At 42.0% G+C, this 16,682-nt stretch overlaps 1 protein-coding gene across 1 annotated transcript in view; it reads right to left on the bottom strand.

Moving 5' to 3' along the window:
- The window catches only part of LOC112216284 (arf-GAP with coiled-coil, ANK repeat and PH domain-containing protein 3), a 91,419-nt gene extending 75,822 nt beyond the window's left edge, over nucleotides 1-15,597 (bottom strand). The window contains exon 1 of the mRNA XM_024376165.2: nucleotides 15,435-15,597. Coding sequence (XP_024231933.1) covers nucleotides 15,435-15,481 — 47 coding nt within the window. The 5' untranslated portion in view covers nucleotides 15,482-15,597. The remainder of the gene's footprint in view (nucleotides 1-15,434) is intronic.
- Nucleotides 15,598-16,682: the final 1,085 nt, after the last annotated feature.

Raw genomic sequence — 16,682 nt, 5'->3', positions numbered from 1 at the left:
CGAGCTTCCCCTCAGTCCCGAGCTGTCCCGAACTGCCCCTCAGTCCAGTGGGGTCCTTGGTGAGGGTTACTAGGCCAAGGTCGGCGGTGAGGGTTTGTAAGACTTTGTTGGCGTGGGGTCCACATCCCGCACCAGAGCCGCCATCGTGGACAGACGCCCACCCGGACCCTCCCCTATGGGTTTAGGTGTGCGGCCGGGAGTCCGCACCTTGGGGGGGGTCATTGTCCATTTGAAGACCCATTTACGACCAATCTTTAACTTCCTGACTGGTCTTGAGATGTTGCTATATAATTTTCTTTCTTCATGATGCCATCTATTTTGTGAAGTGCACCAGCGCCTCCTGCAGCAAAGCACCCCCACAGCATGTTACTGCCACCCCCGTGCTTCACGGTTGGGATGGTGATCTTCGGCTTGCAAAGCCTCCCCCTTTTTCCTCCAAACATAGCGATGGTCATTATGGCCAACCGGTTCTATTTTTGGGGATGTGCAATTGGGGATGTGCAATTGCAAACCGTAGTCTGGCTTTTTTATGATGATTTTGGAGCAGTGGCTTCTTCCTTGCTGAGCGGCCTTTCAGGTTATGTCGATATACGACTCGTTTTTACATCTTCACAAGGACCTTTGCTGTTGTTCTGGGATTGATTTGCACTTTTCACACCAAAGTACATTAATCTCTAGGAGACAGAACGTGTCTCCTTCCTGAGTGGTATAACGGCTGCGTGGTCCCATGGTGTTTATACTTGCGTACTATTGTTTGTACAGACGAACGTGATTTCTTTTGATTTTCCCATGATGTCAAGCAAAGAGGCACTGAGTTTGAAGGTAGGCCTTGAAATGCATCCACAGGTACACCTCCAATTGACTCAAATGATGTCAATTTGCCTATCAGAAGCTTCTAAAGCCATGACATCATTTTCTGGAATTTTCCAAGCTGTTTAAAGGCACAGTCAACTTACTGTATGTAAACGTCTGACCCACTGGAATTGTGATACAGTGAAATAATCTGTCTGTAAACAATTATTGGAACAATTACGTGTGTCATGAACAAAGTAGATGTCCTAACCGACTTGCCAAAACTATAGTTTGTTAACAAGAAATTTGTGGAGTGGTTGAAAAAACGAGTTTTAATGACTCCAACCTAGGTGTATGTAAACTTTCGACTTCAAATGTAGCTCCTACGATTCAGTGTCGGTTCATAACATTCTACTATTTTACATACATACCATAGAATGATTAATAATTGCATGATTTTTCTCAAGCTAACCAAAAGCATTGAGCTATGAACGCCTGTTCTCGCCATTTTCAGTTGAATTAATCTAACTTTCTTTCATGGCAACTCATAAGCAGGCCATGTCATATTTGTTTCATTGTTGATATATAATCATATTTCATGACAGTGTGACGGTTAGCTTTTTGTTACAAAAGGATGAAAGAACACAATATGTCTGTCACAAAGAGTTAGGGTAGTCTTTGCAACGTGTAGATGGGAAATATGCAATGATACCTGCACCACCTAATGAACAACCACAATACCAGTCTGGTGTTAAACTTTCTGATATATTGACATATCCTGAAAATGACATTGCTGCTTTAGATTGAATGGTCATATCTCAGTTATTGTTTTCATATCTACAAAAAAAAGAAGCTATTTTCTCTACTTTTCAGAGAGCGAGCTGATCAAGGGGTCGAAAGTGTAGATGTTGACAGATGTTCACTGTCTGAGGAACAGGCTGTGGAAGCTTTATTGCTAGCAAAAGTGTCCGTAACCAGAGGTAATTCAACTGTTCTGTGTTCTTTTTTCTCTCTTCATCTCTGCCTGTCTTGTTGTACATGGAACCTGCATTCATTTTTTTTTTACTTAAAGATGTTAGCTGCTAATTTTAAGATTTACATCACATGAATACAGCCATTTTCACTGGACTATCTGTTGCTGCCAAGTCATGATTTCCCTGGGGGTTAGCCTTGCAATAACCAAGTGGTGAGACACACAGCCCTCTATATTTAAATGTTTCAGGTACACTCCGATAGGTGTCTGTCTGCGTCACATACAGTATCTTCTATTGTTTGTCCTCATGTGTCTGTATTTCAGCATAAAGTACTTTGTAGCCACTTAGTGTGGGACACCAGGTGAGACGACACACACACAATAACAGTCTTTTCTACACTTCATCCCTCTCCCCCTTCTCCCTAACTCCTCTAGGTTATATCAGGTGTTTTAATGAACTCCTCCCGCATCTGAACTGGCTGACAGAGGGCACAGCATGATCATAGGTGAGAGGTCACTTGGTCAGGTCAACAGGAAGTATTATTAAAGAGATGCTTTACATTGAAATACAGACAGATGTAGTAGTCCCAGAGTTGATCCAAGGTCAGTTTGCATTTCACCTCCTGATGAATATGATGACTGACCGTGTTAGAATTTTAAAAAACAATCATGGTTAATCATGCTCTCTCTCTACCCATCTGTCTCTCATCTGCAGGTATGTTTTGATGTGAGAGAGGAAGCCAGTCCAGTCATCGCCACCTCACCCGCTCTTAAGATAACCTTCGGGCCAACTGGGGTCCCAAGGCTGGTTAGGAGACGCCACAATTGTGATGAACTGGGAGAATATTAGTGTAGCACTGTAATTCATTAATCAAATGCTGTCTGCCGCTGTTCTTACCTCTTTCCCTTTCTGTCTTCTACACCTCTCTCCCCACCTCGTCTTTCTTCCTCATTTTATAATGCACACCATATGTGCATTGAAGTACAGATTGAACTTGTATTTATAATATTATAATGCATGTATTATGTATTTTATAACACCTGGATAATGAAGTTCTTTCAATAAAGCATTTCACATTCTCCACTGGTTGAAATTAAGTATCTCATTGAAATACTATCCTGTGAAGGGAGTTAGATATGCGTAGGTTTTTTTTCTGTATACATGAATTACAAATCAATCATGTTTCTAGTCTATTACATAGTGTAATCATTGATGTCCCAGGAGCAGGAGTGGTAATCACTGTTGAAGTGTGTAATTGTAATACATACTGTACATGCAGACACAGCATCATTCAAATAATGGAGTTTGATATGACTGAAAAAGAATGTCTCAGAGATTCATACCTGAACTGCACGTTTATTTGCCAAGGAAGAGTACATGATTAGTGAATATATTTAATGTACAGGCTACAATGCGGGAATCTCATGCGTGGTAATAACTACAGTACATGTATATAAGACTTGCATTGTTGGCACTGTTGGCACTGACTTGCATTGTTATTATATTCTACTCTATCCATAGGCTTCATTAATGCCATTCAGACTTGAAGTTGACAACTATGATAGCTAAGGTTCATAGGTTCTGAACTAATATTCACACCAATCTAACGTTTTAGGGTCAATACACAGCTAGCTACCCATCCATTGGCATACAATTATTTTTATCCTCCACTACACCATAAGCAAGTAAATAGTTCGCTAGCTATGTTACTTCAGCTGCATTGCAAGGCAAGCTTACACAATTGTACATTCAATTTGCAGTAAATGCTTTCGCTGGCTAGATTCTTTACATCCACTGTTTCACAAGACAACAGCCTGATTTGCTCTGGAGTGTCTAAAACATTAAACAACACAAATTACAAATTCATTTTCCTGTCATAACACTTGCTAGCTAGCTGGCTAATGTTAGCTAGTCAGCCAACTTGCTAAATAGCAATTTTCATACATTAACTTTATGACAAAAAAATATGCACAAACGTTTGTCGCTACATTAACTTCTTAAGGTATAGGGGGCAGCATTTTCACTTTTGGATAAATAGCGTTCCCAATTTCAACCTCCTGCTACTCATGCCAAGAATATAAGGTATGCATATTATTAGTGATTTTGATAGAAAACACTGAAGTTTCTAAAACTGTTGGAATCATGTCTGTGAGTATAACAGAACTTATGTAGCAGGCAAAACCCCGAGGCCTAACCATTCAGATTTTCTTTTTTTTGAGGTCTCTGTTCAGTGAGATCTCATTGGGAAACGATATTTCTTAGGCACATGCTTTCAGTTCCTACCGCTTCCACTGGATGTCACCAGTCTTTGGAATTTGGTTGAGGTTATTCCTTTGTGCAATGAAGATGTACGGCCATCTTGGAAAAAGGTAACGCTGTTGAGAGTGCGCAAGACTTGAAAAGGAGCGTAAGTTTCCTCTCGTCCTCTATTGAAAACAGATAGACCCGTCTTCAATTTGATCCGATTATTAACGTTTTTTAAAAACAAAAGTTGTATTTCAAAAGTAGTTTGAAATGTTTTGGCAAACTTTACAGGCTACTTTTGAGATATTTTGTAGTGACGTTGCACAATTTGGAAGCTGTTTTTTTCTGGATCAAACGCGCTTTATAAATTGACATTTTGGATATATATGGAAGGAATTAATCGAACAAAAGGACCAATTGTGATGTTTATGGGACATATTGGAGTGGCAACAAAAGAAGCTCATCAAAGGTAAGGTATGTTTTATATTTTATTTCTGCGTTTGTGTAGCGCCTGCAAGGTTGAAATATGCTACTCTCTTTGTTTACTGTTATGCTATCATCAGATAATAGCTTCTTATGCTTTCGCCGAAAAGCCTTTTTAAAATCTGACATGTTGGCTGGATTCACAACGAGTGTAGCTTTAATTTAGTATCTTACATGTGTGATTTAATGAAGTTTGATTTTTATATAATTTTATTTGAATTTGTTGCACTGCAATTTTCCCTGACTTTTGGCCAAGTGGGACGCAAGCGTCCCCTATACCATAAGAAGTTGTAACTAACATATTCCTCTCAATTGTAAATGTTTTTGCTTGACTCGTTAGGATGTTATAAATACTTAAATTTGGTTCCACCGTAATGTTTTGTCAGCCATTTTTGTTGAAGAAAGCCCCAGGGACGGGTGGCTCGCATCAAATTCGTCATTGTCAATCACTCAATGTGATTGGTCATATAAAACCCTTGGGACCCAAATGCATAATGAGTGTTCTATCTCCCCCTTGTGGTGGTCTGGAGCAATGAAGCCGTGATGCTGGGTACCTCTAAGTCCCCCAGTGCAGGCTCGCAACTTTTAAAGGAGGAACCACTGTACCTTCACAATACCACCAAATACCTTGACACTTGGTATCACAATAATGAGAAGATCAATTTCCTTAGTTTAACAATGCTGACAAATGGCATTGAGTATCTCTCTCTGTAGCATTCCATCTCATCTCAATGGAGCCTAAATGAACAAGGAGCAGAGCAGCAACAGTGTACAAACAGAGCGTCTTCAGTCAGTCACGGCTCATTGGTCTCCACTACAAACCACAGCCTCTAGAGACTAGGCCATTACAGAGCATCAACAACAGCTAGGCTAATGACTTCACTGAAGGAGAAAGCTGACACTCAGCCAATGAAGACACAATAAACAAGTAAGCTATAGTAAATGTAATGGTCAACTCATCCAACATACTATTTGATATAGGATAAAGACCTAAGCTGTCACTTAGCCAATGTCAGCACAATTTTTTTTTTTACCTTTATTTTACTAGGCAAGTCAGTTAAGAACAAATTCTTATTTTCAATGACGGCCTAGGAACAGTGGGTTAACTGCCTGTTCAGGGGCAGAACGACAGATTTGTACCTTGTCAGCTCGGGGATTCGAACTTGCAACCTTTCGGTTACTAGTCCTCTAACCACTAGGCTACCCTGCCTCCCCAATAAACAATAAACAAGTAAACATTCATATAGTGTGATGGTCATCCAATATATCCAATTTAACAAAAGGTTAACAAAGATCTTTTGTGTTGGTGCACATGTGATCCAGTGCCAGGATCCAGAAGAAGTGAATCAGTCGCAAGAGAGGAGGCTCCGTTACTGGGCATTAGAGTTCCGGGTCAGCCACCTCACCACGGGCCATATCCTAGGGATGTAACGACTCACCGATATGCATCAGTTGCTGATTCAAATCTTGAATATATGACTGCATCGATCCACGGACCCCAAACTGATCCAAATGTTGCATGCCTCAGTCTGAAAATTGATTCAAATGTTACGAATCAGCCATTCACTAAATGTTTACGCTCATATTACTTTCTTTCTACCTCTCGAAAAAAACTCATATTTTATGACAACTGATGCGTCCTCTCCTGACAGATTGATCTAGAAGTCATTTTGCTTGACAAACAACCCCAGGGAATATCAGTAGTCAACGCGAAGTAGTCGGCTTGTTCCTGATCTTGCACATCTGCGCAGAACCTTCAGCATTCAAAAGCAAACCTTATTGAGTTTTAGCACAAGTTTTGTGTCACATCCAAAGCCAAAGGCCCTCTCATTTATAGTTTCAGCATGTCACATGTGATATCAATACACCAATATCAAAGGTCTTAGTTATCATCACCATAAAACTGCTATAATTGAGAGAGAGCTGATTGATTGAACGTTGGGATAGAGCATCTGGTGGAGGCAGTCACACTAGAACTACTGCACAGTGCAGGTCACCTAATCTCCCACTAGTCCAACTAGTTCTCTCTCAGTCCCCTCTCAGCGGGCCTGGCAAACATCTGCTGGCAGATGACTTATTCATGGTCTACATGCACAGGGCCAGAGCCTAGTCCAATGGTGTTCCTCTAAGAGAGACAAGACAGAGCTGCCTCGCCTGTTCTGCCTCTGTTCTGCCTCTGTTCTGCAAAGCAGAATATATTTTTGAATTCAATACTTGGAGTCAAATGATTGATATATATTGTCCAAAATAACATTGTGATATGTAACTCTAGTGATTTCCCCACATCACTAGCTGTAATGGTACTAATAATGTATATATAAAACTCTATGCATCATATATCTCTTATTTTTTTGTATTTTTGTATTTTACCCCCAATTTCAATCTTGTCTCATCGCTGCAACTCCCCAACTGGCTCGAGTGATGAGTCCTCCGAAACATGACCCGCCAAACTGTGCTTCTTAACACAAGAAAACATTCACCTGACGACCGTGGTCAGCCTGCAGGCGTCCAGCCTGCCACAAGGAGTTGCTAGAGCCCGACAAGCCAAGTAAACCCCCCCCCGGTCAAACCCTCCCCTAACGCAGACGATGCTGGGCCAATTGTGCGCTGCCCGACCGGTTGTAAAACAGCCCGGATTCGAATTCGGGTCTGTAGTGAGGCCTCTAGCACTGCGATGCAGTGCCTTAGACCGATGCGCCACTCGGGGGGCCCCTGTATCATGATTCTCTGAAACACTTCTACCATGGTGCTGTTTCAATGATGTCAAGTTAACACAGCATGCGGCACAACTTGTGGCAGTACTGGGCGATAGAGTTGAAAGAGGGAAAGATGAAAAGGAGAGACAGTCATACGGCTTGGCAGTTAGATTTCCCGCACTTAATAAACTGTTCACACACTCTTAAGGGTAGGCAAGCAGGTTTCTGTTTGTGCTAGGCCACTGGCCCAAATCGCAGGTCTCTTTGTCATCATGCAGGATGTCCTATAGAAGTGGATTACCACCACACACACACACACACACACACACACACACACACACACACACACACCACCCTATTCAGAATGCAGCGCCTTGTACCAAAGCCCTTTGTGTGGAGGTGTGTGAATAGCGTATTGCTATCAGACAGAAATGAGAAATGAGAGGGACAGCCAGGACTCATGCAGAGCCCCCACTCTCCAACACAAAGACTAGGATGACATCATCCCTGTGCTGTGTCCCCAACCACTCAAGCAGGCTGCAGACTGCAGCCAGACTCCTCCAGTCCATTAGCAGAGATTCATCATTAGCCACCATTAAAAAGATAAATAATACCAGTAACTCTAGAACAAATAGGAAATGAAAGGACTTCTTTGTAACATTGGTGTGGATGGAAATAATTAGTACACATGTTGCAGAATAATTTCTACATAGAACCTGCTTCAGTTCAAATTACATAATACACCAGATATCTAGAATAGATTGTTTCTGTTCTGAACTTTATGGGACAGCTTTTGTTGTGACTCCAGTGTTCATATACTGTATTCGGTTGTATCAGAGTCCCTGATTCCCCTATATAGAAAGAAGCCTCTCATCCTACTGAAAATCAGTCGAGCAACTGAAGCCATCCTTGCTTCATCCTGAGATCTATCACAGAGCCTATGCAAACATCACACATTCCCTTTGGCTCTGCTGAGCGTAAAGACATCCCCTTTCAAAGAGAGGAACACAACTCAAGTGTGAGTTGAGAGGGAGTTTTTCTATAGATTGAAATGCTGAAAGAAGGCTCAGGACAGCAAATTATTTTACTTCAATAACTTTAATGCTGATGTCTTTATAAATTGATTTGAATTTAATACCCCACCAAGGAGACATCACACCACCCAAGCAGGATGTGTTTGCTTGGAGGTGAGGTGAAACACCTTGACGTTCTCCTCTCCTGGGATTGAGCTGAGAGAGAAGGAGAGGGAGAATGTCGGCTAATCCCTGAATAGGAGAGAGAGATTGTCAACTGCTGACTTAATCCTTGTCACTTGTTTTCATCACCTGGAGTGGTCAGCTCCACTCCGCTGCACAGCATCACTGACACCCTCAATGGTGAGGATGCCTGTAGGCCTGCCTGGTGAGCTGAAACAGCACCAAAAACTAACAGTGGCGAAAGGGAGCAAATGAAGACAGCAGAGCCAAAACGGCAATTTGTCTAATGTGGGATTCAAATTGGGGCAGGGATTTTACTGCAATAGAAACCCTTGGGCGGGCCGCCTAACAATTTCTCCGGGATGCCAAAGTAAAAAAATGTTTGTTTTTTTAAATAATAAATGTTAAAAATAATATGATATACATAACCTGGTTGGTTAGCTACCTGCAGATTCATGCAGTGTGGTGATGTTTGTTATGAGTTGGGATTCTGGTTCATTGTTTAGCTACCTAGTTACATGTCTAAACAAAAGACTCCACTATGCAAGTAACCATTTCATTAGAATCTTCATGATGTCTCTATGACAACTGTCAATAGACGTAGCTAGAAAATTCACTTTGGCTATCTACTCCGATTTCAGAGCACTCTCGTCAGAGTGTGCCAGAGCACAAAATAATTGACGAATTTAAGAACGCTCAACCCCCACTGAATATGGCTGGAGTCAGTAAACGTTGGCAAAAAGCGTAATTAAATTGTTGCCAGCAGCACAGTTGCAGTCACCAACGATCTGGATAACATAAAAGCAGCCTAACCACCTCTGCTAGGGTGAGCTGTTCTCTGATTTGTCTGGAAGTAGCTAACAAGCTAGCCAATGTTAGCCAGTTAGCTTGGGTGCTTGACTGCTGTTGTTAGGTTAGAACGCTCGGATCAACCCTACTCCTCGGTCAGAGCAACCAGTGTGCGCTCTGAACTCTCCGAGAGCAAAACGCTTTCAATACAAACTGACAATCTGACAACGCTCTGAGTTTACAAATGCACAGAGCGCACTCGGAGCACACTCTGGCACTCCAGATTAAATTTACAAACACACCCGTAGTATACACCAGCCTTTAGTCTTGAAATCTTTGGTTGTTTCGCCCATGGCCTCACATGTGAATCCTTAAAAAGATGGGTGGGGCTAAAACTTTAAAGGGTGTGAATGATGCTGAATGGGTGTAGACAAAGAAGAACTCTCCAGTAGGTGTTTCAAAATATTCAAAGGACATTTTCTCAAAAGTGGGGTTACAAGTTTATCAACTTTCAAAGCAGAATTACTTTCTCATTGTTTCTCAACTGTAGTGTATGATATACCATTTTCTAGCTCTGAGTCTCTACTTTTATCCAACGTAAAGAACACAATTTCAAATTTTGTTACATAAGACCGAACCGAGCCGGTCGGTCACATATCAAGAAGCTGATTAAACAGCATGGTCATTACTCAGGTGCACCTTGTGCTGGGGACAATAAAATGCCAAGTTTTGAGGGAGTGTGCAATTGGCATGTTGGCTGCAGGAATGTTCACCAGACCCATTGCCAGAGAATTGAATGTTAAATTCTCTACCGTAAGCTGCCTCCAACATTGTTTTAGAGAATTTGGCAATACGTCCAACTGGCCTCACATCCGCAGACCACGTGTATCCACGCCAGCCAAGGACCTCTACATCCGGCATCTTCACCTGTGGGATCATCTGAGGGAGAGTGGGGGGTTCTGAGGAGTATTTCTGTCTGTAATAATAAATCCCTTTTGTGGGGAAGAACTCATTCTGATTGGCTGACAAGTGGGTGGGTCTATACCCTTCCAGGCCCACCCATGGCTGCACCCCACCTCAGTCATGTGAAATCCATAGATTAGGGCCTAATGAATTTATTTCAATTTACAGATTTTCTTATATGAACTGTAAAAAAATCTTTGAAATTGTTGCATGTTGCATTTAAATGTTTGCTCAGTATATGACAACTGTATAGGAAATTGTATTGATGAGGATTGTAATGGTAAACCACGACACAAGAAGCCATCTCAGCTCAAAATGCAGATGATGTAAAGGATGTCACACTGCTTGCTTAGCGAGTACCACTTCCACCTTATTTGTCTCACACAGAGGCTGGAACCCAGGACCTCTGACTTGCTTGCACACATGCATGACTGCCCTCATGAAGCATCTTACCGGTCAGCACCACACGAAAAGGTAGACACTTCAGACTGAGGAGTAAGTTTCACACATCCCCATGTGCTACATGGACTCCAACTCAAGCGTGTGAAAACAGCCATGCAGAATTGATGGCCTGCATGTTTTTACACGTGTGGGAAGTAGCCCATTAGCTCTACCCTGGCTTTCAAATATCAAATGTGAAAGGCTTGATTCCCTCTGGTCTTGGCTGCTTCCTCCCAGCCAGCAGTCAGTCAGTCAGTCAGCCAGTCTGCCAGGCAGTCAATCATTCCAGCTCTAGGGTTTGTTGCGTAACACTTACACTGCTTTTAACTGCCACAAAAGGCCCATTTCAATATGGGCTCAATTCCCTGTCAGGCTTCAGTGGGAAGAATATGCTGCTTCAGAAGTGTCTCTTTTGGTGGCTGACTCTGATCTGGTCATTTCAGGATACAAAACAGCCTTGTTGTCACTGCATAATAATTGAATTAGTTGTTGGCATAAATAACTATTGCTCAAACTCTACTCAAAACACTCTGAACATGATATAACAACTATCTTTTGCGCTCAGTTGATATGCTTTTGCAGGTCAGACACTTAGTTTTTGCCAAGCATCGCATCTATGGGGTAATTTTCATTCCTCTTCCACAGCAATGGCTAAACAAAAACGTTTTTGCATTTAAGTACAACTAAGAGGGACTTCAAAGATCTCTCCAAGCTGTGTGCAATGGGCTAAGTAACGTCTGCCTAGTGCAGTCCTTCTCAAATAGTGGGGCGCGCCCGTGACCCCGGGGAACATGCTTTTTTTTCTCCGTAGGGAGTAGTTTTTTTTTTGCACCGAACAAGAGCACACAGCACAGAGCAGGAGATATGAAGTGCAGATAACAAACCCTTAAGAGACAACATGGTAAAATATTTAACAGGGATGAAAAGAAAGGCGGAGAGAGACGGAGATAGAGACAAACGTAAGTCTCCCGAAATCTAAGACGAGGAAATATGACGAAGCGTATGTAGCGCTTGGCTTCACTGTGACTACGGTGGGAGACGAGGAAATATGAGGAAGCGCTTGGCGCTTGGCTTCACTGTGACTACGGTGGGAGATGAGGAAATATGAGGAAGCGCTTGGCGCTTGGCTTCACTGTGACTACGGTGGGAGACGAGGAAATATGACGGAAGCTTATGTAGCGCTTGGCTTCACTGTGACTACGGTGGGAGACGAGGAAAGACCGGTATGTTTACTGTGTCTAAAAATGTTGGCATGAAGCCAAATAAATGAAGGCGTCACTTAAAGACATTACACCCCAGTCACGCTGATAAGCCGCTTGAGTTTTTTCAGCGAAAACGTGCCGAATATTGCCAACAATCGTCCCGCTTTGTGAATGCTACTTCAGTAAACCAGAGAGCACTGTTAGCATTCTATAAGGTGGTGTACCAAATTGTTCAGTGAAAAAAAAAAACACTCCATAGCAGAGGAGCTGATACTGCCTGCAGCATTAGACATGGTCTCTGTCATGCTGGATGAAGCAAGTGCTGCAAAAATAAAAACTATCCCTCTGTCCAATGACACTGTCGCCAGACATATAAATTACATTGCGAACGATCTTAAAGAACAGCTGGTAGATAAACTCAAAGACAAACGTTTTGCCTTACAGTTCGATGAAGCAACTGACAGCAACAAAGACTGTTTGTTTATCGCTTATGTACGTTTTGACATGACAAACTCCCCTGTGTGAGGATCTACTTTTTTGTAAATATGTCAGAGACAGAGCCACAGCTGAAGAGCTATTCAAAATGCTGGACTGCTTCCTGACTGAGAATGGGCTAAAGTGGGAACACTACATTGGTGTTTGCAGTGATGGTGCACAGACCATGGCAGGGATGAGAAAAGGACTTTGGACACTCAAGAAGGCCTCACCTAATGCTGAGTGGACACACTGTGTTGTACACAGAGAAGCACTGGCTTCAAGACACCTTTCCTCTGAATTAAGGGAGGTTATGACTGACATTGTAGGTGTAGTCAATTTTATAAAGACCAGACCACTAAAAACAAGAGTCTTCTCTGCTATCTGTGAGGAGATGGGAGCTGATCATCAAGCTGTGCTGTTTCACAGTGAAGCAAGGTGGCTGTCACGAGGAAAAGTCTTGTCCTGAGTTTTTGAGCTCAGAGAGCAGATAAGAATGTTTTCGGAGCAGGAGCACAAGTATGACCTCGCAGAAAAGTGTAGTGATGAGAACTTCCTGGCAAAACTGGCCTACCTGAGTGACATATTTGGAAAGCTAAATGAACTAAATCTACAGCTTCAAGGGAAAGATAAACACCTCCCTCAGGTCACATACAAGATCAGCTCTTTCACTCGAAAGCTTGCAATGTAGGGCAGGCGACTTGATGAAGGAAATACTGATTCATTCGAGAACCTGCATGAATTTGTTGACACTACTGACTATGATGCCACCTCAGTGATTCCATATATTAAGGAACACATTTCATCACTGATGGGATTCTTTAAAAAGTACTTCCCTGAAAACAGTTCCCAATATGACTGGGTGAGAGATCCTTTCAATGCACCAGCTCCAACTGGTTTCAGCTCTGCAGAGGAGGACCAGTTCATTGATATGACGTCTGACTCCACATTGAGACTGAGGTTCAGATCACAGACACTGAGTGAATTCTGGCTGAGTGTAGAGAGGCAGTATCCACTCTTAGTGAAGAGGGCCATGGGCATTCTTCTTCCTTTTGCAACATCTTATCTTTGTGAGACTGGCTTCTCTGTTGTTGCTGCACTGAAGACCAAGTGCAGGTCCCAGCTAAACATTGAGCAGGAGCTGAGAGTTGCAGTATCATGCTTCGAAAAACTGTGCTCTGCAAAACGTGCTCATTGTATCCATTAATCCTGACTTCCTCATTCTGATTTTTAAAAATCAGCACAAATTGTTTTATTCATTTTTGTTTTATAGGTGTGTTTCATATATTGTGCTCCTGAGTTAATGTTGCTGATCAATTTGAATTTATTAGTATTTATTGATTATATTTTATTTTATTTTTCAGTATCAAATGGTCAAAAAAAAATTACAGTTTAAATAAGGCTTGAGGTTTTTTTTTTAAATTTCAGGCAAATTGATGCACTTTAAGTCTTTTATGTTACAGACTAAAAAACAATGTTAATAAAGTTATTCTTTGTTGTAAGTTGATCTATATTTCTTTATTTTTAATTTAATGTTAATAAGGATACAATGTTATGCAGAGGTGTACTTATAACAATTTTATAGACAAATTATACTATTTACAGTCGCAGCGGAGAGTTGGGCGGCGCAAAATGTTTACTTCTTCCTAGGGGGGGGCGTAACAGAAAATAATTGAGAAGCACTGGCCTAGTGCAAGATGATCCACTCTGGTTGCTACAGTACAGCCTTGGTCTTTTAGCACATAAACACAGAGAGAGTTGTTTCTGTAAATACCCTTCACTCAGCACTTCATGAGACCTGCCTGCCTCTCCTCTCTCTCAGGCCCAGATGGCAGTCATTAACGTTCTGCTGCCAAGTCTGGAAGTCTTTGATTTGGAGAGCAGATTATATCTGTGGGAGCTCTACTGTGGTGGCAGTGCACACACATACCCAGGCATGCAGGCCAAGCAGACACCCCACAGACTGCCTGACAGCCCCTTCAGTTCCTTCCACACATAGGCTCAAAAGTAGTGCACTATGTAGGGAAAAGAGTGCCATTTGGAATGCTAACTCTAGATGCAGGGGAGGAAGGAATCTAATGGAAGGAATGATATCCAGGGCTGGGAAGGGGATTGGGAAGGGATGTGGGTGTAAAGACATGCCTTCATTTATTTAGCTAACCTTTGGTGCTGTGTGCACCACACAGCCGCTGTCGCAGCAGCCGTAGCATGAGGAGCATGCAGCAGTGAGGCAGTGCGTGGGACCTTCTAGTTTCCCCGAGAGCCACTGTTTGAAGTGCTTCCTTTGTGAGTGTGCAGTTTGTAGTTCTGTCAGGAGAGCAGTTGAATAAAAAGGAAGTGCCTTTGGAATTGGGAGAGTTCCTGCCATATAACATCAGGGTCGAATCAGTCCCAGTCATGGAACCCATCCTCCAGAACACAAATATTTAGTGGAGACCATGGAATAGACAATAGGCCTATTTTTCATTAACAACATATTTTGTGTAATCTAAAGAACAAATACAAGATCAAAATGTAATTCAAATATATACATTATTATCACAATTTGGTGAATGTCACACTTCTCACAGACAGTGACAATGCAGTTGAACACAAAGTCTGTGTATGACACATGTATGACACGATTGTTCCAAAAAACGATTTTCCTGAGGAAGGAAGCCCTGCTACAGTAAGGATTCTAAATACATGTGACCTATGAATGTTCATGCGTCATGCAACCGAGGAATGGATGTAGCAGACAGAAGTCGAGATATTACTAACACTAATGATCATGTAGCCTATAGTATTTTCATCTATCTTTTGGTGATGGGAAATCCACCTCCGTTAAAGGACACACGACCTTTATTCACCATGCACTCCACGGTTGTCCTATGATAAGCAATGACCATTTTTACGCATTTCTTTGAAACATGGCAAGAAAATGATGGATTATTAATATCAAGTAGCCTAGTCCAGCCCTGTGAAATCCACTGCAATAATTTCCTTGCAATGGCAATATAGGCTAATTGAATTCAAATATGGAAAGATAAACAGCTATTTAACATATCTTATTTTCAATTGAAACTATTTGCAGTTTCAATGTATTTGGAGATTTTTAGAATCCTATAAATCGTCTTCCTCGATTGTGCGAATCGCTGAACAATTCAACAAGCGAAACACAACATATGCGCAAATTCATACCTGAACCGGGGTGAATCTTTCACACATTCTTCAAAGTCCACCGTCATTTTGGGTTGGATTTAGTCTTCAAGCTTAACGTATAAATGTCATTTCCAGAAAGTTATGAATAACAGAAAAGTGTAGCTATGTATTCCGTGCAGTGACAGTCTACTGTGCTACTTCACTGAAACGAGAGCCTGAAATATTTGAGGAGCTAGACCGCTGGAGAAATATTAGGGACTATCGTCAAACGTTCATTCTCAACAAGAAGCGCACTCATATTTAGGGAGCGTATTATGCTTGAAATCACATGGCAAGCCGACTACAACACACATTTTTATGGAATATTTTGTGTCAATATCAATGAAACAACTTTATTTATAGTTATTAAGCCGTTCCTGTACACTACTAGAGAGACAGTATGAGAGTGGGGCCTGCAGTTTGCCCTAACCCTAACAGTTGATGGACGCTGATCACACTGTCGTGTGTGTGTGTGTGTGTGTGTGTGTGTGTGTGTGTGTGTGTGTGTAAAGTCAGTATACTAGAGAGTGTATCTGAGAGAGTGTGAATTAAATGTTTTGAATTTGGAGTTTTCTTTCTTGTCTCTGTATTCACAGTCAGATGACCTTTGGCCCCTCACAGCTGGCGGTCCTTGACTGAAGCACAGCTAAATTCCTCTTTTCCCCAGTGCCAATCTCTGGTGAGATCTGTCTGCAACACCTTCACCAGGAAACCAGATTCTCACAGAGAAACATGATATTAAGAGGGAGTTCTGCCCTGGTGGCCCAATGTGATAACTGATGCAGAGAAGATGCTAACATCTGGGATGGCTCTGGTTCAAGAATAAATTTAGGAGCTCTTGAGCTGTACATAAATATCCACTGTTAATCTGGAATTTAACACCCCTCAGTACAGAGGGTTGGTTTTGTCATCATCAAATCTGTTCTTTGACAACGTTGTCCACACACAGCTCATATCAGATTGTTGATTCTAAAGTGGCCTATCAACTAATGTGTAACGTCTGCTTCCAACTCACACCCTCAAACACGTAGATCCCCTGAACGCAGCTCACTTTCCAGATCCCAATCACCTGAATTCTAATCACCTGTTCACACACCTGTATGTCATTATCACACACTATTTAGTTCAGTTCTTTGCACCCCATCACCGTGCTTCTACACCTGCATTGCTTGCTGTTTGGGGTTTTAGGCTGGGTTTCTGTACAGCACTTTGAGATATCAGCTGATGTACGAAGGGCTATATAAATAA

Source organism: Oncorhynchus tshawytscha, linkage group LG16, assembly GCF_018296145.1.
Source record: "Oncorhynchus tshawytscha isolate Ot180627B linkage group LG16, Otsh_v2.0, whole genome shotgun sequence".
NCBI lineage: Eukaryota > Metazoa > Chordata > Actinopteri > Salmoniformes > Salmonidae > Oncorhynchus > Oncorhynchus tshawytscha.
The sequence above is the reverse complement of the archived record's forward strand: the minus strand, read 5'-3'. Positions and strand labels throughout refer to the sequence as shown.